Source organism: Pseudorasbora parva, chromosome 21 (assembly GCF_024679245.1).
Source record: "Pseudorasbora parva isolate DD20220531a chromosome 21, ASM2467924v1, whole genome shotgun sequence".
Taxonomy (NCBI): Eukaryota; Metazoa; Chordata; class Actinopteri; order Cypriniformes; family Gobionidae; genus Pseudorasbora; species Pseudorasbora parva.
This window is the reverse complement of record NC_090192.1, coordinates 22,188,815-22,215,052: the sequence shown is the minus strand read 5'-3', so window position 1 is coordinate 22,215,052 and position 26,238 is coordinate 22,188,815. Positions and strand designations below refer to the sequence as shown.

The 26,238-nt window shown below is 40.5% G+C and overlaps 1 protein-coding gene across 2 annotated transcripts in view; it reads left to right on the top strand.

Moving 5' to 3' along the window:
• The window catches only part of thrab (thyroid hormone receptor alpha b), a 49,244-nt gene extending 29,595 nt beyond the window's left edge, over positions 1 to 19,649 (top strand). For both annotated transcript variants that reach the window (XM_067430681.1, XM_067430682.1), the window contains exons 5-8: positions 445 to 650; positions 8,933 to 9,079; positions 12,190 to 12,448; positions 12,923 to 19,649. In XM_067430681.1, coding sequence (XP_067286782.1) covers positions 445 to 650; positions 8,933 to 9,079; positions 12,190 to 12,448; positions 12,923 to 13,173 — 863 coding nt within the window. In that variant the 3' untranslated portion in view covers positions 13,174 to 19,649. The remainder of the gene's footprint in view (positions 1 to 444; positions 651 to 8,932; positions 9,080 to 12,189; positions 12,449 to 12,922) is intronic.
• The last annotated feature ends 6,589 nt before the right edge of the window (positions 19,650 to 26,238 follow it).

The window sequence follows — 26,238 nt, the reverse complement described above, 5'->3', positions numbered from 1 at the left end:
GAATGCAGCTCTGCTCCTTACATACACAAATGCATGCTGACAGCGAAGGCGCATTAATCCTATGCAAACTGAAATGCTCAGTCTGGGGTTCCCCTTACATATGTCTATACGCCTCACATATGTACAGCACATGTTCAGCCCAGACCACATTTCTTCTTCCTCTGCACTCCCTCTCTCTCTCTACTCTATAGCATTTTATGGATGTCTCTTGTTTCTACTTTGATCCCTCCTGGATGCTCTTATTCGTTCTGTCACCGCCATTCTGCACTGCAAAATCATTACTTTTGTTTTCCAGGAAAAGTCTAAACATCCTTAAAATGAAAGATTTACTGGAAAAGCAGCTCGACCAACCAAATTAAGAGGATTATACCTTAATTGTACAGTATGATGTGTTTTGTGAATCATGAGAGTTGGAGAATAAACCCATTTTTCTCTTTGGTGTAGTGGTTCTGGACGACTCCAAGCGGGTTGCGAAACGGCGCTTGATTGAGGAGAACCGTGAGAAGCGGAAGAAGGAGGAGATGGTAAAGTCCCTGCAGAATCGTCCAGAACCCACCAGCTCAGAGTGGGAGCTGATCCGAATGGTGACAGAAGCTCACCGCCACACCAATGCACAGGGCTCTCACTGGAAACAGAAACGCAAGTTCCTGGTAAGCAAGCACCTCTTGTCTGCATGTCACGTCAAGTCAGTTTTCGCATGTTTTTTACACTCAAAAACATCATAACTAATAATTAATGGGCTATTTTCTACACTGGTTTTGAGGCTCTCTCCTGAACGACTTGGAAGTAAACGCCCACGGCTAGGATTGGATAAGATTTGCATATTTAATGAGCTGAAGCTCTCTTGTCATGGGAGGAATTGTTTTGAAGTCTGCAACCCGAAGGATTCTCTGACAGGGCTCTCAAAACGCAATTATCAAACAAACACAATGATTTATCTCTCATCCACCCGCGATCTCATCCACCCGCGACACACACACGTGGACGCGCGCTCTTCAAACATCAAGTTCAGAGAGTGAACAACAATACAGATTAAGAAATGTATGTTATTTCACTATTAGAAATTCAACAGGCCTTACTTTTCGGTAGCCCATCTGGAAAACGCATAGCCCTGGGACGTTGGACTTTGCGAGCCCATGCCAATAACGTTACATGTCCAAATCTGATCCAGAAACGCAATGAACCAACAAATAAAGGATTCTCCAGCCTGTGACGTGTTCTGTTAGATACGTACACACAATCAATACAATCTGTAACAATGCAATACTATCACATATTTAAAAAAAAAAAACGTTTTACTCGCATAAGTGTGCTGCGCCATTCCTGTCGATAGTCACAGCATTGTTTTAATCTCAATTCACTCTCGACCTGAGACTTGTTTACAAACAATTATCTTGCTGTCTTCAGCATATTTATTGCTCGTTTAGCTCCACGAGGCGGTGGGCAGGGCTACAGAAGCAGGCGTACATATTTCTCTGTTGAGGTGCTGCTTCTCCGTTCTATTACGTCATTGATTCATATATATACTGTATTTGAGAGCACTCAATTTCTGGGCCTGGTGCCTATAAAAACTTTTCTTTGACTAACAAGGATGTTTTCAGTTTCGAAGCTTACAGAATATTCTTATATCACCATGACCTTTTATATTAGCCTGACGTGGTCATACTCAATTCTAGTCAGAATATGAGTCTGATACTGCTCCATTGGGCTGCAATTATGGGGCGTGTTTCAACCGAACCAGGAAAGACATCAGATAGAACTACAACCAATCAGAGCAACGAAGCGACACATTACGTTAGTTGTCAGATGTCAACAGAACTCAACTGCACTGTGTTGCCAAGTCCGCGTTTTTTTGAATATGGGGGTTGAAGCGACTATTATGTGATAAATAGACTCATGAATGCTAATTTTAGCAGGCAACCTTGACAAAATAACACACATTTTACCCCCCAAACAACATTTTTTTCCGGAGAACCCCCCCGGAGAAGCTATTGTTTTGGGCTAGTAGTTGGCAGGATTTGTTATAAAAACTTGGCAACTCTGTCTGTAGTACGCACGCTAAAATAAAGAATCTTTGGCGGTGTTGTAAAAAAAGAAAAAAGAGTTTAAGGATACACAGTTACTTACCAACATGATCATCATTTCAGGGAGAAATAGTGAAGGTGATTGCATATACGAACAAGCTCTCCGTTTAGGATTTGAACAAATATAATCCAAGCACTTTTGATGACGTGGATGATTATGTTACTGTTGATCATCTATCCATCATCGTCTAAAGCCCGCCCAGATGATTTCATTGGTCCGAACAGTTTCTGTTCAGGCATAATTACTCCTCTATGGAGAGTCCAGACTGAGCTGCCCGAGCTCAAATGTTGTGTGCGGGGCTGAGTTCGGCTGACATCCAGGCTACTTTTATATATCAAAGGCTTAAGGGAAAGTTTATTTCTCAATTCATCACCCCTTTAAAAGATCTAAATCTCGATTCAAACATGCACACAATCTTATTTTTAAATGACACAGATTCCTCTGTGTCTATTAAACTTTTTGACTTAATCACACTGGAACATTTGATCTGTGTCGGTGCTGCCGCTGAGCCAGGGAGGGCAGTAGTCATGTATAGCTATGACATTTTTTTCAGTCAACCACACAGTATCATTATTTTTATGTTACAAATGATCATATTATCACAGAAGAAATGATAAAACTTTATGGTTCAGTTATAAACACAGCAATCAAAAGGGATTACATCACTTAAATAAAGGATGTATCATTACACCACCAGGTGGCAACAAATTACTGTTAAAAAAAGTGTCATTGAATTGTTCATTCAAGAGATTTGTAAAAAAAAATAAAAAATAAAAAGAAGAACAAAGTGGATTTATTTGTAATGAAACAAGGAAAGTAGCCTATTTATAAGTGAATCATTGAATAATTCATTCAACCCACTTTTTTTATTAATTAATTTAGCTTAATGAAATATTTTGAATAGAAGATTCAATGCATTCAATAGAATGTTATTTTTGTTTTTGTGGGAAAATCATAATCTCTGTTTGAAACAAACAACAAAAAAGATTCTCAGTTTATCCAGAATCGTGCAGCTCTAATACATTTAAAAATAGTCTCAGTAATATAAATTAACTTAAATAAAAATATTTTGTGAAAAACATAAATGGAATTGTTGCCATGACAACTAACTAAATAAATAATGTTAATTTTTAAAATTACTAAAACGAAAACTGAAAAAAAAAAAAAATATTTAAAGAAGTAACTAGATATAAATAAATAAATATATATATAGGCAGGCCGGTCTGAGTATTTCACAATCTGCTCAGTTACTGGGATTTTCACTCACAACCATTTCTAGGGATAACAAAGTATGGTGTGAAAAGGGAAAAACATCCAGTATGCGGCAGTCCTGTAGGCAAAAATACCATGTTGATGCTATAGGTCAGAGGAGAATGGGCCGACTGAATCAAGCTGATAGAAGAACAACTTTGACTGAAAAAAACACTCGTTACAACCGAGGTATGCAGCAAAGCATTTGTGAAGCCACAACAATTACAACCACTCAACCACTCATCTCCACTACAAATAGGAAAAAGAGGCTACAATTTGCACACGCTCACCAAAATTGGACAGTTTAAGACTGGAAAAATGTTGCCTGGTTGGATGAGTCTCGATTTCTGTTGAGACATTCAGATGGTAGAGTCAGAATTTGGCGTAAACAGAATGAGAACATGGATCCATCATGTCTTGTTACCACTGTGCAGGCTGGTGGTGGTGGTGTAATGGTGTGGGGGATATTTTCTTGGCACACTTTGTGCCATGTGCCCCTTAGTGCCAATTGGGCATCATTTAAATGCCACGGCCTACCTGAGCATTGTTTCTGACCATGTCCATCCCTTTATGACCACCATGTACCCATCCTCTGATGGCTACTTCCAACAGGAAAATGTACCATGTCACAAAGCTCTAATCATTTCAAATTGGTTTCTTGAACATGACAATGAGTTCACTGTACTAAAAAAAAGCACATAACAAATGACTAAAAAACTGAAAATATAAAGTGTATTATATTTATCACAGTGTATTATATTTATCACAATACATTCAGTTTGAAAGCAGCTTTACAGAAAATAGTAATGTCTAAATTAGTACAATTTTTTTTATAACAGTAAGGTAATGCTTAGATGCTATTTTATTTATTTTTTGTTCATTTATTTTATTTCTGTCTGCTTACTGCATTTTTTTAGCTTAGCGCATCGCTATGGCCTTATCAGTCAGTGTAGATTAGCATTTGTTTACACATCTTGCTAATCAATTTAATGAGTGACAATACCAGTCTGCACGTATTGTATCAGTTGTGACCGGGCAACAGCGAGCACTAAAGCAACTGACAGGTATAACTGGAATGTAGCCATGAATAGCCTTTGTAAGAATCTCTGTTTATGAAAAAGGAAGGAAAGAGGAAGGAAAGAGTTTAGACGGTATTTATCGCTCTCTGCTCAGACAATATACTACCTACTGTGAAAGGTGGCAGGATAGAAGAGAAAATGGAAAGGAAGAGTTTAGGAGAGACACACAGTATATTTCTCAAAGTGTAATGGGCTGCCTACCAAACATCTAGTGAGTTATCTGTCCTGAAAGACTAGTCCATCTTAAAGAGAATAAAAAGAGAGCCACTTAATCAACTCGTGTCATTCTAAAGCTTCATGACTTTATTTCTCTCTCTGAAAGTCCATAACACTGAAAGTCAATGGGGTCCAATGTTATTTTGGAATAATATTATTAGCCTTTGGTTTGACTACAAAATCAAACAGCTAATAATGTGCTGCTAATGTTACACAAATATTTTCCTGTTTGCCATCTCAGTCTGCCTGAACCAAAGACAGTCTCAAGAGAAGCCAGGTTTATTTTTCTGTTGATACAAAATTGTGTACATTTAGCAATTGTGGATACGTCCCAAATATTGCTAAATTGTGTACATTTAGCAATATCGTGGGTAAATTATGTATATAATGTATATTACAATGTTATGATGAACTATATATCCCTTTCTCCTCTAACGTTCTATGATGTTCAAAGCCTTTCTAAGTATGAATAGTACTGAATTTTAGGCAGACTGAGATGGCAAACGGGAATATGGTTTGTGTAACATTTGCAGTGCATTATTAGCTGTTTGATAATGTAGTCAAGCCAAAGGCTAATAATATTAATTACCGTTATTTGTCCGACGTTGTAGAGAGTGATGCATAAAAACGCATTACCAATCTTCATTACCATCGTAGGTGAGACTGTATAAGTGAGTGGAGGTGGGGTTAATTTGCATATTCATATTCTACATATACATATTCTGCTTGTACTAAATGAATCATGGCTACAGTTACATTCAGATTATTTAAAGGCATGAATAAATTTTTTTCACAGGAAAAAAAAAAACATTTATATATGTCATTTTGTTGATCAAAGTTTTAAGGGATAAAATGATTGACAACCGGGGGACTTTAAAATAGGCTCGCTTGAACCTTTGTGAGCTACCCACATTATCTGAGCATGTCTTACTAGGAGAAGGAGTGATTTGGAGACTCTCCTTCATAGCACCAAAGTTTTCTTAGCCCACTGAACAACCACCTTCCTCCCAGCCATTAAGAGCACTATCAAAGCCCCTGACGCACACCAATCTAAACATTCGGCTTGTACTAGACCCTGTTACGATCATCCACAGGGGACAGAGAAACCACTTCCCTGGCCGGCTGAGAACTCCTGTAAAACGGCCCATAAAGAATTCAGCCTATATAACCTTTACTACCAAGATATGCCTCCAATAACAGCGCAAGGCCGAGACCCCGAATGACCCCGATAAACTGCAGTCTCTTTCTCCATGGGAACACTCACTCCATCCTGTCGGTAGTCCAACTGGGCTGTCTTAAGATCTCTGTAGTGAGAAAGCGCAGTGCCAAGTTCTCAGCAGTGAGAAGGCCAGGGTGGACCAGCAGAGGGTATAGTTTACACTGGGGTCTTACAGGCAAAGGCCGCGTTTGGGACGTATCCAGGGCCTGCGCTACCCCAGCCTCCTGGAAGAAGAGACACACACAAACTTTGGTTCATGCTTGTTAAAACGTACAAATACACCAGTGCGGCACAGTTAAAACAGTCCCGTCCATCTGGGACAGCGTAAACACAAACACACAAATGTTAAACGGCAGCAGAAGTTCCTCAGAGGCACATTCTGAATCGTTGAACGGATTCTTTTGTGTTTTATTTACTTTCTAGACATAACCTCTCTGTGTGGTCTGCGCTGTAATTTCTAATCTGTATATTTCACATGAAGGTTTCCTATTAGCTTCAGAGCTAATAAGGGGTAATATAATAAGAGTAATTATGAAAACAGCTTGTCTGTCACAGCTGAAGTGTCCTGAACCTTGTTTGCACTCACAGCCTCACAATGAAACAAAATAGTGTTTGTATGGAGGTCAGCGCTGCAGCCTTGTCTGGATTGCAGTGTCTTTGTTTATTTCTGTTTGCTTTAACAGAAACCAGAAATCAAATGTGATTGCACGTTTTTTTCCACAAGGGGTGATGTCCACCACATTTGGTGTTTTTTTTAATTCAAATCTTCGGTCGAGGTTGTTTATGCATCGAAGTTATTATTATTATCACAAAATGGCGTGATTTTTTTTTAAGCATCATTACTCCAGTCTTCAGTTTCACATAATCTTTCAGAATTCATTCTAATATGCTGGTTTGGGGCTTAAAGGGTTAGTTCACCCAAAAAGGAAAATTCGGTCATTAATTACTTACCCTCATGTCGTTCGACACCCGTAAGACCTCCATTCATCTTCGAAACACAAATGAAGATATTTTGTTGAAATCCGATCGCTCAGAAAGGCCTCCATTGACACCAATGTCATTTCCTCTCTCAAGACCCATAAAAGGCACTAAAGACGTTGTTACAAAGCCCATCTCAGTACAGTGGCTCTACAATCATTTTATGAAGTGATGAGTAGTTTTTGTGCGCAAAAAACCCCCCGAAATAACGACTTGATGGGCCAATTTCAAAATAAAGCCTCCTGAATCTTCGGAGCTTAATGAATCAGTGTATCGATTCATGATTCGGATTGTGTGTCAAACCGCCAAACTGCTGAAATCACGTGACTTTGGCGATCCGAATCATGAAATCGATACACTGATTCATATCAGTTCTAAGCTTTGTTTTAAACTATTTTTGTCGCTTCATAACATTTTTGTTGAATCACTGTGGTGAGAAGGACTTTTTAACGACGTCTTTAGTGCCTTTTATGGGTCTTGAGAGAGGAAATGACATTAGTGTCAACGGAGGCCTGTCTGAGCCATCGGATTTCAACAAAAAATATCTTCATTTATGTTCCGAAGTTGAACGGAGGTCTTGCGGGTGTCGAACGACATTAGGGTGAGTAATTAACGAAAGGAATTTTTTAGTTTTGTTGGAGAACTAACCCTTTAAGAAGCATTTATTATTATTATCAATGTTGAAAACAGTTGATGGAACCCCCACGATTCTATGATGAAAATAATTTTATTTTTACCATTATAAATTTCTTCACTGTCACTTTAGATTAATTCAATGCAACCATGATGAATACAAGTATTATTAGTACATTTCTTTCAAAATATATAATTTTGAACACATTATATTATATACAATGACAAATATATACATATTTGATAACTTTGTTGTTTTTCCCTTTTTAAAGGGTTAGTTCACCCAAAAATTTAAATAATGTAAATTATTACTATCCTCATGTCGTCCGACACCTGTAAGACCTCCGTTCATCTTTGATACTTAAATGAAGATATTGTGTTGAAATCTGATGACTCAGTGAGGCCTGTAAAGCCAGCAATGACATTTCATCTCGCAAGATCCATTAATGTACTAAAAACATATTTAAATCAGTCATGTGAGTACAGTGGTTCAATATTAATATTATAAAGCGACAAGAATATTTTTGGTGCACCCCAAAAAAATAAAAGACTTATAGTGATGGCCGAGTTCAAAACACAGCTTCCTGAAGCTTCGGAGCATTATAAATCAGGATTCAGATTGCGTGTCAAACTGCTGAAATCACGTGACTTTGGCGCTCCGAACTGCTGATTCGACACGCAGATTCATAACAGTCCTATGGTACCACTGTACTCACATGAACTGATTTAAATATGTTTTTAGTACATTAATGGATCTTGCGAGAGGAAATTTCATAGCTGGCTATGCAGGCCTCATATGCAGGCACGTGCAGGCCATAGGATTTCAACAAAATTATCTTAATTTGTGTTTCAAAGATGAACGGAGGTCTTACGGGTGTGGAACGGCATGAGTGAGTAATACATGACATTTCATTTTGGGGTGAACTAACCCTTTAATCTCTTTTTTGCTTTCTCTATCACTTTTTCTTTCACATTTTTCATTCCAAAGAATGTATTCACTTGTTATTCTTACATGTCAAAAGTGTTGACTGCAGTCCATGAATCATAGCCGTGTCTCGCATTCAAAAAATTTATATGCAACTGCAACAGCCAACATGTAATACTGTAATTGCAGCTCTGCCTCTTGAGTACTTATAATTACCTCTACTCTGACTTGTGTAACACGCCTCTTACTGCATACATAGAATGTTGCTCCAGATGCCACGGCTACTTGGCTGTTTGTCCAGATTTTTACATGGCTGACCTCTAATCCACCCTGCAGATACCCAACGCTGTGGTTTTCCAAGGCTATCAGCCTACATGACTGCAAAGATAGACCCCACACATGCATCTTGTTCTGTCTTTCTAAATATTCATTCATATATTCTTCAGTGGAAATACATTTATGTTGCTTGTTACAGAAAACATTTTTAATTTTCTCTGCCAAGTAAAAGTCCAAGTTTAAAACCTGTGACTCTGTCTGTGTCTGCAGCCGGAGGACATCGGACAGTCTCCGGTCGCCCCCACATCAGATGGTGACAAAGTGGATTTGGAGGCCTTCAGCGAGTTTACCAAGATCATCACCCCAGCCATCACACGTGTGGTTGACTTTGCCAAAAAACTGCCCATGTTTTCGGAGGTGAGAGTGCTTAGGGTTTTATTATTGCTATTGTACAACTTTTTGAAGTGCTTTAGTTCAGTTGTCTGTCTGCTTATAGGCTGAAAATATGCTGCTGTCCTGCTCTAAATGTGTGTTATTTGTAATGTGTAGATCCCGATCAGGTTTTTAGTGGTTTTCCAAAGTTGCAAACTACTCAGCATTTTCACTGGCCACAATTGTATTAATACCATGGGGAAAAAATGGCTATTTTTTGTCATAATTTATAAGGAGGTATATTTGGCTGCTGTCACTTTAAGACCTGATGCAAAGATCCATTATACGGTTACACATGCGTTTTCCTTCTCAGCTGTTTACGTTCACTTAAAACAAAACTGTTTACATAAATACTTGCCAAGACTGGAATTTTGACATTATTTTGTATGTGTGTTTTTCTGTTTAAGTGCAATAAGCATCAAAAACATAACTCAATGTAGTACTGAGAGCATGTGTGTGCACTTTGGGTGCGAGCACAAAAACTGTGGGAATGAGAAAAAAATTTGCGCAGTCACGCTAATAAAAATGTAAGCCCTTTAACACTAACAATATTCAGCCGGAGCAAATTAAATTAGTGTGTGAACTCGCTGTCGGAGAGATGAGAGAGCTAGAAAGCACAGCTGGTATTGTGCATCTATTCTGTTGGAAATTAGTATTGGAAGCGTTTTTGAGTTTAGTATCGATATGTATAGAAAAATGTATGTATTATATTAACCCGCTAAAGTGGCTAGTATGACTGCATTGCACGGCAGGTGTTCATGTCAAGCCCTGGCGATCAGTAAAAAAAGAAGCTTAATCAATCAACCCCAATACCAATCTTTGAGATCGGCTCTGGACATCTCTACTTATTTGTAATTGCTGCCCAATTACTGCGCTGATAAAACAGTAACACATATTTCAGGAATGTACCGTCAGTGTGGGTGGGTTTGTATGTATATGTGATCTATCATGTTAGGATGAATTGTACTTTTGTGGTTCTATGTGTGTGCGTGTGTGTGATATTGCCACATTACATCATTCATAGCTATGTGGCATTCTCTCCATATTTAACATTCACTAACATTCACCTCCTATAACCGCTAGTGTGAACATTCTTTCATAGTAGACTACACAGCACCCTTATGGCAGCAAATGTATTATTGTCTACACAATAAATTTACCATCATCCTCTCAGTCTATTTTCTACGTTGAGCATAGCTATGCCTTCTGTATTTTCCAGACTTGGTAATACACACCTAGTCATACTGCAATACAAAAAATAAGACTGAACAATACCTAAAAGAACCTTATTGCTTTTGTAAATTATGGGAAACATTATATATATTAGTGTAAATATTACTTACACAGTGCTTACATCGACTGTGTTTATGTTCATATTCATAGGCATGTTGACATATTTCTGTGTATTTGACAGTTTAGGCACGCAACCGAAGACAAAGGCTACTATGTTTGTCTGTGTGTACTAGGGGTTGCACAAACTAATTTAATGCTCTGCCTTGACGTTTTAAGCTTGGCGTCGACTAGTCACTGGCCTATAGAGGGCGCAACAGGATAAGCCATTTCCTGACACGCACGCTCCATTTTCATCAATTAAAATGACAAATAAACGCATACTCAGAGAGCTCTCCACAAGACATGTTTGATTATGAAATCTGGATGCTCAAATTAATCGGGAGAATGCAGGTCATTGATGGCCATGCTCTCGCTCTGGTTGATGTGTGTGTGCACGTATGAGCTCATCCAGGAGAAGTGCCCATACAAGCAATTCCGCCCTTAATGACATCATACAGGGCCATACTCAGGAAAAAAAAAAAAAAAAAAAACGTTCTGAAACGTATTCAAATCCTGAAGGGGAGTGTATTTGACACAGAAATTTCATAAGTCCAATTAATTTTTTTGACATGTTTGCCAATGTTTAACTAGCCTGGGAAAACCCAGACAAATTCCGGCACATTTAGATTTGCTCTGCAAGTAGTCTGGCAAAGAGCTCCTTCAAGCGCATTTCTAATCGGTCAAAATCGCGGCACCAATCAGAAACGTTGGGGCGGGCTTTACACGATGACGACAGTGCAGCAACGGTGAAGCAGATTTTGTGCTTTACAAAGATGGATGCCGCCGTGGAACATCACTCGTTCAATTCAGCTATCATGTCTGTTTAAAGCGATTTAAACTCTTCCTTTTCGTTAAAACCCGAGCAAAGAACAACACTCGGCTACCAGATGTGGATTACACCGGCTACTTTGATGAGGAGGAAGGGGAGTGTGATCATGTACTAACACCACACAGCAGCTCTGGATTTGGCCTTTCTGGAAATATTTCCTCAGACTAGATCTGGTAATCATGTAAAATATGTAAATAATTGTAAATAAATAACTAGCGTAACTATGCTAAAGTCTGAAAATGTGCTAATACATCTGAAATGACTGAATTTGAATAAAGTTTGAGACACAATTTTCCAAAGACTCATCAATATTATTGTATTTTTTTTGCAAACCGCTTTCTAATCGCAATACAAATGCCTTACAATAGAGGCAAATACGATCAGAGCTTGATGTTTTCTGTTCGACTGTCAATCCGAGATGTTTCAGTCGGTCTGAGATGCTATGAGGTTTTCCAAATTTTGCAAAAATGTTGATGGAGTGGAGGTGGACACCAGCTATTGTCATATTGCTTTTACAACAACGGCAAAAGTTGTCTAAAGCCATTACAACATCTTCCTCGAAATCACAAACAGAGAACTGCTGTCTCAGATGTTTCTCCGTCGCTCTGTATAAGTCATCGTTTGGAAATGATTTGTCTATGAAGCTCAGTTATTACTGAAAATGATCTGGTTTTAACCAGGCTAATGTTTAACAACTTTAAAATACACCATTATTTGTTGTTGTGAAGTATAGTATTTCATTATTTTAATTATGTATAATTTTAAGTGTCAATACTGAAACATACAGGCATTTTTCCCCTTCTTAAAAAAACCTTTTTAAATCAATTTACTGACACAGTATCAATGTATGAAATTCCAGAAGTGTTTTTCAAGGCCTCAGTACAACATAGGTTTTATTAATGATGTATTATTATCTGATTTCTAATTTCTGTAGCTGCCTTGTGAGGATCAGATCATCCTGCTGAAGGGCTGCTGTATGGAGATTATGTCCCTACGAGCTGCAGTTCGATACGACCCAGAAAGCGAGACCTTGACCCTGAGCGGAGAGATGGCTGTCAAACGAGAGCAGCTTAAGAATGGAGGGCTGGGCGTTGTGTCGGATGCCATCTTCGACTTGGGGAAGAGTCTGGCTCAGTTCAACCTTGATGACACAGAGGTGGCCCTTCTGCAGGCCGTGCTGCTTATGAGCTCAGGTGAGAGAGGACACCTTCATTACAGTAAGCCTGCTCATATACCAACATCAGCCTTTGTGAGAGAAATCTCAAAACTGGATCAGCAGCAAGAAGCAACCAAATGGATTGAGATAAATGTTTGGCTCTGTTTCTGAAGTCAGTGAGCTGCTTTGCTGTCTGCTGCTAGGGAGCTTTCTTCTATAGCAACATGCTCAAAATTCAAAATAGAACTCAGGGATCACCACTAAAGATTAAGCCCTAACAGTTCTCCTTTAGGTGAAGAGTGTTCAAGAGAATTCGTCAAAGAGTTCTGGAATTAAAAACCCATTCTTTATTACAGTTATCAAAAGTGTAGTTTTAATGGTTTTAGGTTTTGGGACATGGTATTTGATAAATAGTGGTAGAACTGAAACCCTGAAATAAAATATTTTGCTAGTGCTAAATTGGTCACATACTGAGTATTGTCCTTGCATCTTCTCTGGTCCGTCTCTTCAGATCGCACAGGCCTGACATGTATGGAGAAGATCGAGAAGTGCCAGGAGATGTTCCTCCTAGCGTTCGAACACTACATCAACTATCGCAAGCACAACATTCCCCATTTCTGGCCCAAGCTGCTGATGAAGGTGACGGACCTACGCATGATCGGAGCCTGCCACGCCAGCCGCTTCCTGCACATGAAGGTGGAATGCCCCACTGAACTCTTCCCCCCACTTTTCCTGGAGGTCTTCGAGGATCAGGACGTGTGACGCCCCGACGAGCCGCGGCAGGAGAATCAGGAACGTTTCATAACCCGTGTTCCTCTTCCCGTCTCACCCCCCTCCATGCACCAAACTCACCAGCAGCAGCTGCATTGGCAGGGGTCATCTACAGAGAGGCTTTCATACTGGGGGGGTTAAGTCGACAACTTTTTTGGTGGCTTTTCGCAGAAAACTCAGCCCACCCTCATACTTAAACTCCCCATGCGTGGCCCTTCTGTCTCTGCATGATGTCTTATACTGGTTTATCAACACCTTAGACACAGAATATACATCTATACACACACACACACACACACTCTCTTACAAGTGTGCTTACAGGTGCAGTGCTTATGCGGCTCGACTCCTCTAATGAGCTTGTATGCATTTGTACACACAGAGACTGCACTACTGTCACGCCACCATTGGAGGTGCCCTCTGCTAAGACTGGATGGCAGCTGGCATGTAGAGTCCTCCACCAGGTCGTGAAGTGGTCAGTTAATTTCAGTCATCAAAATCTCAGCACTTTTTTGAGATTAGCCGACGGTATCTTATGTTCACACGCCGTATTCGCGCCAAGCTCCGAGCTAATGTGGAGCTTCTTTAACAGACCTCATGTTTCTCTTCGATATTGAGCCTGTGTGTGGAGCGGGAGGACATTTTTGAACCAAATCAGGTGCTATATTTAAATAAAGCTACTCAAAGTGATTTGGGACCATTCAAGAATATGCCCCCCTCCCTTCTCTGTAGGACACGGACCGTTCAAATGCTCTCAGTCGCCATTTGAGTGCTCATTCAGGGGTGCCCGCTCACCGACGTTTCAAGAACGGTTCGTTCTTGTCATTACCTGGGCTTATTTGAGGGCTGCGTGTACCTCTCTTTGTCCCACGAAATTCACAAAGAGGTGGAAATCCAGGCACCCCTACATCTCCAATCCGCGCTGATTTGTGTTTTACAGGTGTCAGGAGGGAGACAGTATTAGCATACTCCCAGACCCAGCACACACACACACAAACGTACTAAAACACACACCTCAAAACTCGAATGCCTCATTTTACTGTATGCACTGCAGTGCTGTAGTTCTGGACTCCCATGCAGGGCTTTGAGAGTTCAGTCCAGCCCATCTGTGTTCCGCTCAGATGCTACTGTTGCCCGGTCTGTGCGAACACACACGCACACTCCTGACGGCCCATGGCGGACTGGCTGTTGTCGATGTTTTTTCCTTGTGTTGTTTTAATTTTACCTCAAATGTGGGCACACCTTCGGCTGGCTGTGGCTCCATGACTGCCTCTGTGCTAACAGGTTCTACCTCACCTCTGGACACAGGGCAGCTACCCTCAGCCACACACACACACACACATTTACACACACCTACACACACTCATACTCTCACACACTGACAGCCAGGAAATAAACACTCACAAAAACAGTTTCTTCTCAGTTATGTTGAAATACCACTGTAGACAGGAGGGCCTGCCATTCCTCATCGTAGCCCGTCAGATTTCTCTGAGGTCTCTTCACTCTGGGCTGAGAGAAAAAAAACTATTTTGGATGGGCTTTTTTTATTTTTTTTACATGGGACCAAGTGTCACTTTGATTTCCGTCAAAACGGAAGCTAGTTTTCAGCAGACGGCGAACTAAACCATACATGCCACTGACTAAGAAGAGGACACATGGAGAGAACTACAGATGAAGGACCCGAGGTGGCCAGGCTTGAACCAAATGGGTCTATCGCTGTTTCCTTTTAAATAACAAGCAGTCATTTGCAAAATGGAGCAAGGGGTCGGCTGGCTTCTTCAGCGTGAGGCGGGGGACGCGGAGAAGCTAGCAGTTGAACGAGAGCACTTAGCTTTGAAAGAGCCAAATCTTCAGAGACGATTCAACCCCTGGCACTTTTTAAGTTTTTGCACTAAGGCATGATGGGTCCCACCCTCCAGCTCCTCCAGCTTAGCTGCATGTTTTCCGAGGACACGCCCCCAACCTCTCTGTCAGACAGAGGCCACACCTCCATGTGCTCCTGAGCACACCCTCACAGTCAGTATTAAGTCGAGCAATGTCCCGGTCTCGTTCTTTCTCAGTAACGATTGACGGAGCACATACGTGTTCACGAACAGACCGCTGTCCCCGCCCTCTCAAAGCCAGAAGCGGCATGAGACGAACACCCAACAGAAACGGGCCTTCCCTTTGTGAGACACAAGAGTGGCCGATGCAAAGAATGGCAGCACCGAATGAATGTGAACGGGGAGCAGCAGAATGAAAGTGCCAGAAGGAGCAGTTGCTCTTCGAGGAGGTTGCGAAGTAAGGCAGCCAATCAGATTGAGAGGAATATCTTGGAATACGAGTGACGCCACAGCGGTTCTGATTGGTTGGTTGAGTGAACGGAGGGTTTTGATGCTGCTTTACCTTCTAATTTTATTTGAGAAAGGTAGAAAAAGAAAAAAAAGATAAAATAATTACAAACCCAGAAAACAAATAAAAAGATGACTCCAGAACAAAGAGTTCAAATTTCGGAGCGTGAGCTGTTCGTTTCTTTCTTTTTGTTTTGAACTGAAATGTGTGTGTTCGTTTTTGATTCTTAACTGCTTTATGTAAGAGAGAAAAACAACAGCCGTAGTCACTTTTTGACCATGCGTGCAGTGTAAACTAGAGAATTTCACCTCTTTTTTCACCTCACTATAGTTTGTAATGATAAGTCGACTGCTCTGTTTGTCTGTGTATCTGTCCTTCGTCTTTTTATCAAGAGGAATTTACAACAAGAAACAGGAATATTTTCTTTTTATATTTTGTTTTGTTTGTTTTTTTATGAAAGAAGACTTAGAAAAAAACATGAGAAATAATGCAACAGAAACTGAAAAAAAGAAAAGAAAAAAAAACTGAAACACAATCTACTCATACCTCACACAACACAAAGCTTAAATGAACTCGGGAGGAGAGATTATCTGTGCGGCACTTGTGTCAAAGTGCGTCCAGTGCTCGTGTTGAACTGTACGATGGGGCGTATGTGCGCTTGAGCGTTCATGTGATCGCGGAAGCACACGGCCCCCTCCTTCGGCCTCGAAAGCCCATCTGTTTCAGATCTGCACCGGTTGCACACGTTCGCCCGTCTGCGAACGGCGTCGCCTGCGCTGATGTGACGGCCCCGTAATGGGAGCGGATGGGATGCGGTGCGACTGAAAGGCTGGAAAGGGAGACGTGTGCGTCTGCGACAACAGAGAGTGCTTCATGGTATTGAATGTAGCTGACAGGACTGGGCTGGAACCGAGCCCGGGAACTAGAACCTCACTTCAGGTCACCAGCAAGAGTGGACAGTGCTGTCAAAATGATGTTACACAAACAGCTTACTGAGCGTATATTGCCCGCCTTCAAGGTGCAATACTTGTGTTTTGTTTTTTGTTTCATTATTCTTTTTTGTACTTTTACAAGTTTTTTGGCCATAACCAAGGATGTAAATACAAAACGAAAGATATTGAAAGATTAAATCACTATGTGTTAACCATATGCAACCGTCACATACTGGATGTCAAGGCCAGAACGCAGCCCGTTTCTGTAAAAGAAAACTGCTTGTATAGCTTTGTAAATGCTTCACACATCTGTATGTGTGCTTCTGTGCACTCGCAAATGTGCATGTTCAATACAAATATGAAGAAGAAGTGCCCCATAAATTTAACAATCTAACCCTGTGCCTCCGCAACCCTCTGCCCCGCACTCAAACCGCTCTTTCTGACAGGGTAGCCAGACGGACGTTCGCTAGGTCAGATTACCGGTAGAGACGTAGACGGGTATGGTCTGGTACCTAGAAGCACTTAGCTGACCTCGCTACTGCCAATCAGATTCCTCAAAGGAGAACAGTAGATACTGGTTTTGTTTCACTTTGGTGGTGTCATTTTATTTTCGGCCCAAATTTGTGTGTGTTATCTTCAGAGAAAGATGAAAAACGGCCAGAAGTAAGAATGTCTATGCAATGCTCGACCCCTCTGATAGCATGATGGCTGTGTCAGTGAGTTCTGATTAGCGGACGTGTCTCTTTCTAAACACTCCCTCCCCCAGAGTCCCACCCACCGCGACAGCATGAGCCTCATTCCGTTTGTCTGGGAAGACCATAACTGCTGCCTGAGACCTGCTTTGTCAAACCTCACGAACATACGAGGGCGCTAGTTCAACTTTCCACTGATCTCCGATGATGTCATCCGCTGTCGAGAGACTGCATTTGTGTTTCTATGTATGTGCTTGCGTCCAATGCTCTCATGGTTCGGTGGATTGGTACCACCTGTTAGAAAGCGAAACGTCATTTCGCGCGCTAGAAACGACAATGAGCTCTGTATTCACACTTACCAAAACAGATCAGCATTAGTGATTGAAACATCATTAATATTAGTTTGTCGAGTCTTAAAGCTGAAGTGTGTCATTTTTTGTTTCAAATATTTAACACAAATAACTATGCATACCATTAATAACCTAATTTCTCCAAAAAGCATGAATACTGGCTGTGTCCTCATTCAAAGGCTGCACCCATCGAAGGAAGTTATATTCAACTGCCTAAAAACAAAACAGGGCTTAAATCCTGTCTAAATATGTTCACCTTGGTCTGAACATATAAACAAAATCCCTTAACGCAAGTCATTTTATTTAGCGGCCATCTTTGAAATGCCTCTCAGGCATGCAAGTGCAGTTTCTATCTTTTTGAACGGGGAAACATCAAATTCTCCAAAACTTTTTGCCAATCGTACAATTAAATGTCATATTTCAAATCACCAATTACATCTGACATCAACTGTCTGATAAATGTGGTTTCTAAAAGCTCTAATTATGACAAAAAACTGCATTTTTCAGCCTGAACAAAACTAGTGGGCAATCCTAACCGCGCACCTCAGAACACTGCCTGTTTCTATAGCAGCTGGAGCTTCTACAGAAACAGTTGCAGTGGCATAATAACTTTTCTAATCTAATTGGCTCTTTTATTTAGAAGCTTTTTTGCCATATTGGGCATTGCCGTTTCTCCCATTCATAAGTAATCAGAGTGCACTGTCTTCCTATATATGAATTCTTTGGTATATACTATATAAAATCGCTTCTTGGTAAGATGTCAACATTTGTAGTCAACACAAGTCAGCCATATATACATGCATATCAAGTAAGAATAACTCAGTACTTACATTTAAAAGTTTAATCCGGCAGTTTCTCGAAATCGTCACCAGTGCCATCATCATCTGTCAGATCCTTCATTGTCTGTGAAACGAAGGCGCATTGGAGGCCACATTTGAAGGAGCCTTCGAACTGTGGACAGACTTCGTCGCAACATGGTGATGCATTCTGCCTACGAATGCGGCCTTTGAAGGATGCGGCCTTTGAATTAGGACAGCCAGTGTGTCTCTGAGGGACTATCAAAATATTTCACCAGCCTGGCAACAGCTCAGCCAATGGTGAGAGTTTGAGGTGGGGCTATACGTTTTACCTGGCCAATAGCAGAAGAAGGGAGTGTTTTGTAAAGCTGCAGTTCTATTTAATGACACTAGTAGTCGCGCAGAAATCACACACTTCAGCTTTAATGTACCGAGCAGTTAACGCATCTACGCGAAACCCCATCTAAACGAACGGAATCAACAAGCTCACTGTTTTTGAATATTTTAGTTTGACCGGCCACCCTCAGCACTGTGAAGTCAAAGCCCTCAGTTTTGCTGTGCGTCTTGTGAAGTTGAATGTGAGTGTCTTGATTTGATTAGATTGTGACCATGTGTAATTTAAAGTCATTTCCGAAATGCACCCAGCCATGAGAGTGTGAGCAGAGAGCGGGGATGATGTCCACACCACAGCTGTTTTAAATGAGACTGGAAAGGAAAGCTATTGAAGGATTCTCTCAGGTATCAACAAAATAAAAAAAGACAAAAAAAAGAAATATAACAAACTTTTTTTTTCTTTCTTTTTTTAAATAAATGTTGAAAAATTCCAGCCATGCCTTTTGTTAGCTCATCATTCTTCGCTCTCTGAGTTGAAGATGTGCTTTCAGTGTTCTTGTCCTGTGGTCTACTTCTCTTTATTGTTCATCTGTCTCTATCTCTGCCACATACACACACACACATTTCTCCTGCATTACTCTTATCTTGGGGCTGCTTCAAGGGGCTCATAGAAGGCAGTCATGAAAACCTGGTGAGAACACATCTTTGCTTATCTAAACATTAAAGCATTGAGCTTTCATATTTCTGCAAACCATAGTTGTTTTTATGCACAAGCATGCAGTGAAATCAGACCCAGTCAAACCTATCTGACTTAAAGGTGCACAGTCATATTTTTGTATTTCTGTAGTGCTTATGTAATGTCCTTTTGGACTCACACTGACACCTAGTGGTGTGGATGCTAGTATTTTCATGAATGATAGCAGAGGGGTCAGCGTTTACTGTGATCTCAATATGGCAGACTGTGGGGCGACTCACTCATGGCTTGTTTCAATGCGATCACGTGAATGCATATCAATAGTACGAGTGTGCAATCTCGCGGAATGTTTACGCCAAAATTAGTTTTGGCGTGCATATGCTACACAGTTTTTCGCGTGCACATGATATGCACTTTTTGTTCGTATAATATGACACGCTCTTGGGTAGGATGGTGGGGTGGATGGTTTGTGCGTAATACGCCATAAAGTGCGAATCATGAATCAAACTGCGTACTATATGCATGGTAAAACTAATTTTTGCGTATACATTCCGCGAGATTGCACACATTCCATTTATCCGCATTTTCGTGAGATCTGGCTCCTTGTTTCCACCGAGAGGTACAGTTCAGTACAGTACGCAATTTCCATTGTCAGAAGTTGTGAAGAGTACCACTTTTTTTTGGCACTCTTCCGATGGGATACCTAACACAGTAGTCCAAAACTAAAGGGTGGAGCTAGAGTCACTGCAGAACATTGATTGGTTTACAGAGAATCGTAACTTGTGCATGCTTTTTCTCAAACAAAGCTTGTCTTTTTCTTGTGACAACAGCCACATGCCGAAAAGCAAGAAAAAGATCTTCTTTATGTCATCCATTGTGGTTTGTCGCTTTCTTTTTCTTCTTCTCGCGAGAATGACATCAATTGCTACACCACGCCTGTCATTAGCGTACTATTTGCGGTCAAAACGCAAGCCGGATCAGGGTTTTTACGGTCCCAAATCATTCTATATTGTGCTGAACCCTACCACACTGCTCGGTGAAAACAATTTTTTCAATAACATTTTTCAATTTCAATGACAACATTTTTATAATCATAAAAATATGCATATTTAAAATATGTAAACAGTTTACAGGTGCTCATTACATTAACATGGGAGTCAAACGTGAGCACTTTTACTAACTTTACATGGAAAATTATTGTTTAATGAGATTCTAACCATCATGTTTTGCTCCTCCTGACACTGCGATGTTGGATTGAACTTGTGCATTGTCTTTTTGTGCGCATGCTTATTTGCTTTGATTATGTCTGCTGGTGTGTGTGTGTGTGTGTCTTTGCTTTTTGTAGTGACCATGTGGCTAGATTTGCAGACTGATCCCTTGAACACGCTTTGAGGCTCTTTCGATGCAGTATAGAAGCAAATATTTACTATTCATATTTCTTTGAAGAATATAGCAGTTCACTCTGAGCATATGCTGTCAGGTGGAGGGAAATGAGGTCAATAATTCGTTTTTAGGTCCATCTTTAAATAGGTTCACTAATGATTTTCCCTTTGCTAGTTGAGAACTATTCCACTATTAGAGTTTTTTTTTTTTTTTTTTTTGCTCTCTACCTCTTTCTCACATATGCACAAACGACTCATTAGTGGTCCTTTTTTAAAAAAAATTGATTTTGTTGCACAAGTTTGGGCTTTTTTGGCATACTGTGAGTGTAAGGATATAATTACTGGACATGTATTCTATATATCATTCAGATCTTTCTTTAGAGTGTGTTTGTTTCAAGTAGTTATTCAGTGTGTTCTGTAAATTAGCTGTCATCTTTCCTGTCAAGTTTCCTTTTGCCTCTGAGTATGAGTGTTTTCTGTTTAAATGGGCTGCTGGCATTGTGTACAGAGAAGATTTAGAGGAAAACTACATGCAGAGACGGAAAGGAATGTTTGCACACTTGTTGCACACAAACGCATTAAGCCAATCACACAAGAACATTTGTGTGTAATATTATGCAAAGGTATCTCGGGATTCTTATGCAACGCTTGTCAGGTTTCACAACAGTGCTCAGGTTTGCTTTCAAGACATGTCGTTTAACGCTCCTGTTGGACGCTTTTAAAATGACATGCATAAAATAAAATGTGTCCCAACAGCCGAGGGTTCACGTATCAAGGCCGTCTCTTTCTCGCAGTTCTATCGACATTAACAGACCTACATGCGCACATCTGTTTTGCTGTCATGTTAGTGCTGTTTCCTCTCAGCGCTCCACTGACCAGCTGCCAAAGCTTCCACATGCTTCCATTTCATTCAGCTTCTCTTACAGGATGTGCCTGATGAGACACAACCCACTTTAGTTCGTGACTGAATGCTTCATAAGACAGCCTTAGTCACTATTAGACTAGACGGTACTGTTAAAATAATATTTGCAGCATTACTAAGAACTCCCTGGCTGCAAGTAGGCAAAAATCAAAAACACACCACAAATCAAGCACACGAATGAGCTTTTAAAATAAAATCGTGTGATATAATTTCGGACCTTGTGGGTACGTAACCACTAACTCTAACTCTTAACCATCAGGACTATTCCATTATAAGCTTTTATGAGTAGTATCTCCTCATTCAGCGGCCCAGGCAGCAACAAAGTGCTGCAAATCAATCTGAATGGACTTTCAGTTCTCCCTGTCCTCATTATAAGCCTTAACAACGTGGAACTGCAATAAGTCAATCAGCAGCATCATTGAAGGAAATTAAGCCAGTATTATATCTTTTAATAATAAGCTGGTTTCGGACATACCGCAGTGAAGTTTGATTGGCCTCCTGCAGAAAATGAAATGTGCAAGCGGTACAGGGTGGTCAAATTCAATCACATTTTAAGTGTCTGGGTAAAAACGCAGAAAATAAGTCCTCATTGCTGCTCATTTAGGGCCCTATTTTAACAATCCGATCGCATGATGCAGGTGCGCTTAGGGCGTGTCCGAATCGACTATTGGTAGTTTAAGATGGAAAAACGGTTGGCGCATGGTCTAAAATGGGTGTATTTAGGCGTAATGTGCAATAAAAAAATCAGAGTCTCATCTCCCTTTCCCTTTAAAAGCCAGTTGCGCTTGCACCATGGCAGACTGCTATTTCCATTACGGAAAGACGGAACGCTTCGGGAATATTTAAACATGTTTGTGTGCTGCTGCGCGTCCCTGTGTGTAATAAGCAGAGTACATGCGTTGTGAACCCACCTACAGGCGCACATTACTAACACTCCCCACATAGAACATAAAAAAACTATTTTTTTTTTGTGCATTGCGCCAGGTGTATGATAGTGCCCTTTATCTTTCTTTTTCTCCTGGAGTCAGATATAACTTGATTTTGACATAAGCTAATATAGGTATTGATTGTTGTAGACAAAAGCTCATACATCTTTAAGGCTTTTGTTCTTTGATTATGAGGCTTTATGCTTTGCTGTTCTGCCTTTCTTTTTCCTGCTTTTTTGCACCTTTTGAGGCCTGAATCAAAAAAACGTACAATACATAAATTATAAAAGATTCATTTTATTATTTCTCCCTTTATTTTGTATTTTGTTTGCAACTGAGAGCCTTTTGAGGCACACGTGAAGACTCTAGAGACGGTATCAGGTGTCAAAATGGCAGTTTATTGAGTGCACACAGAGATAGACTTGCAATCAGACACTTCTCCAGGGCCTAGCTTATTGTTTCACGTGGTTAGGGGAGGCTGAAGGGATGTGCTTCTTGATTTCTCAGATATATCTTTACAAAACCAAATGGCATTCTAAGTACATTTTGCACTGGTTGGGTTTTGAGATTATACATGCTGGCAGTATTTCACTGTGAGAACATGGAGTCATTTCTTGGAGATAGTTATATAAAGTTATGCATGACAGCAAGGAATGTATCTTGCCAGACATAAGGAAGGATAACTTGAATGACCTCACAAGAAATACATAGATTATGCAATAAAACAGCTACGCTTATGCAATGCTTTAAATTGAGTGGTTTGAGTGCGGGCTTGATCGGGTTTGCTTATAAGGCCTCAAAGGGTGCTTCAGTCGACCCTCCCCATTTCCTCCCAAACTCAATGCGAGGATTCCTCGCATCTCTGCTGGTTCTTACAGGACATAACCCTCCTTGCACACTGGATGGTTCCAATATTACAATAAATGAGATGTATAGATAGAAGGCCCTCTGCCAGGATATTTCCAGTACAGTGTTCCTGGACATTTGGACATTCTGCAAAATGAGTTTGTGATCCCGGTGCAAACAAAAGGGTCCATGTCTTTTCTTTTTCTCTTTTCCAACTAACACTCCCATTGGGCTCTAACATACATGTGCATGTCTGTTTTTGCTCTCATGTTTGTACTGCTTTTGCTAGTTTTCCGTCTCAGTGGTCCACTGGCCACATGCCACAGTTTCCATATGTTCAGCTGCTCTTGGATGATGCACCTTATACGTAGGCCCAGATGGAATTTGCAAATTTTCTGTGGTAATTTTGGGGGGAAATCTGCGGAAAATGTGTTAAATGGAGCTGAAATTGGCAGCTGAAAGCGAAACAGCCAAATTATTTAATAAATGAATTATGTGTGGGCCTGCTGGTAAGGTATAAACCAGGTGTCACTTCTGCAAAAAAAAAAAAAATGAATCCAAATTTAAATCTGTTTATGCAGACTTTCTGTATTGTACTGTTAATAGAAACATTGTGCAAATGGTGCATTTCTTGTTCTGGAAAAAATACAAATTTTTTTGGGGGGAAGCAACTTTAACAATGCTATTGCGAATAATTTCCGTACTCACGAATTTCCTAGCTTCACTGTGATCAATAACTCAACTGGGAAACATCACAACAGTAGAGTTTAGTCACTCAGGGGTCCTGACCAATCAGAGGCCAGCTAAATGACTGGCTGAGAGAGCTGGGAGTCTGTTTAACCTATGCAGCGTTATTGGTCTACACCTCGTTGTATTTGTACAGGGCCTTGAGGAATCTACTCACATAATTTGAGCGGTTATCGGGGTTCATGCAGCTAAAGACGTAAGGGAGCGCAGGAAATTAATCAAATGTGAAGCTGCTTAGCAGTGGCACTCAATACCGAGTTCAGCGGATAATGTTCTGAGAGTCTCAGCACAGCATGTTTCCTCCTTCAGCTCAGTGGACCAGGTTCAGGAAGTCTTTAGGATCCGTTCCCACCTAGCATGGAGGTGCAGGAAAGCTTATGCAAGTTCTGGGCCAAATAGACATGTGTAACTCAGAATATCTCAACAAACATACACATGGAACCTCTGAATATCTACTGTGATCTCCTCTCACACCTCCGTCACGCCAACCACCAATTCACCACCCCGCCCTCCCCCTGCACCCGTCAGTCCTAGGTTTTTGGGTGGTGTGATGTCAGGTTTCCTCGTGGTGGTCTGTTTTCGACAGGTCCAGACAATCAGCGTGTTTGTCAATGTCAATGTGTGATTTTCAAACTCTTTGTTTATGGTCAGGATTTTAAAGGAAGATATTTTTATGGTAATTGTCGCTGGTCTATTTTACTATATATTTATGTAATAAATATGTGACTCAATTTACATCCCGTTCTCCCTGGTCTGTTTTTGCTATAATCCTATGCAGTAGCTCCTGCATTCCCTTTTCTGGCCGCACTGGAGTTCGTCCGAGGTCGCGGGACTATCGATATGCGAGAATTTATTCCGACGTATTGGTTATTTTGATATCACTCAGCAAAGCTGTAACACTCCTAAAGCACTTGATGACCAATCATCCCTCCGAGGACCCGGGTTGTGATGTATGCCGCGTGCCAAGACCGAAGGGAGCGTAACTGCCCTTGGTTGAAGGGGAATTCGGATTATTTGTCCTCAGCACAAAGGCTTGGCATCCGTTATGGCTTGTGACTGGGATTGTCAGAGAGCCAGTAGCCATAGCTAGTCTCTGTGGATGTCGATTTTTACATGGACTCATTTAAAGTCTGCTCACTTCTCTGTTCAACAGGCTTGACAACTCACTGTATAGAAGGAGATTAATGACAGATCACAAAATATGAAAGTGTAATTATGAACTGTACTGACTGATGTCAGATAAACAATCAAATACATTGTTGTATGATCGAGTGTGGCTTATTCAGTTTTACAAACAAGTTTTGTTCGGTGGGCATTTTTTGTCATTTTTCTTTCCTCGTACTTGAATTAGGTGCCCTTTTCTACAAGATACACCTTTCTTTTTGTACTGTTAGAAGGCTCTCATATGTTTCTCATTTAGTATTTTCCCAATACTGACTTTACTTTTCAGCTTTGATGTTGTGTATCAGCTATTGGTGAAATCTTTAATTCTCATATTCTCTTAAAGGTGCAGTGTGTAATATTTATGAGGCTCTACTGACAGAAATGTAATATAATATACATAAATATGTTTTCAGCTACATGTATAAAGACATTACATAATGAACCGTTATTTTTTTATTACTTTAGAATGAGCCGTTTCTATCTACATACACCACGGGTCCTCTTACAATGAAGTGACCATTTTGCGCCGTCATGTTTCTACAGTAGCCCTAAATGGACAAACCGTTCTACAGGGCGCTAGCTACTCTGCTGTCTCATACGATGATATATTTGTCCTGTGTCAGCCACCATAGCTTCTCTGTGTGCTTTGAAAGGGAGGAGTGAGCGGTACACGGTTGCAATTCTGGATGCTGCTAAAATGTACACAGTGCACCTTTAAATTAGATTGAAGGGCCCTTAAAGGGACAGTTCGCACAAAATAATAATAATTTGCTTGTCCTCATGTATGATTTTCATATACCCATTTTCTAGCAGAATGTCCAGGCTGTTTTTGTTTTTTTAAACAAGAGGACCTTTCAAACATCATACTGTCATCATGTATTAACTAAATCTATGAGCATTATACTTAAAGCTACATTGTGTAACTTTTTTAGTTTATTCTTAG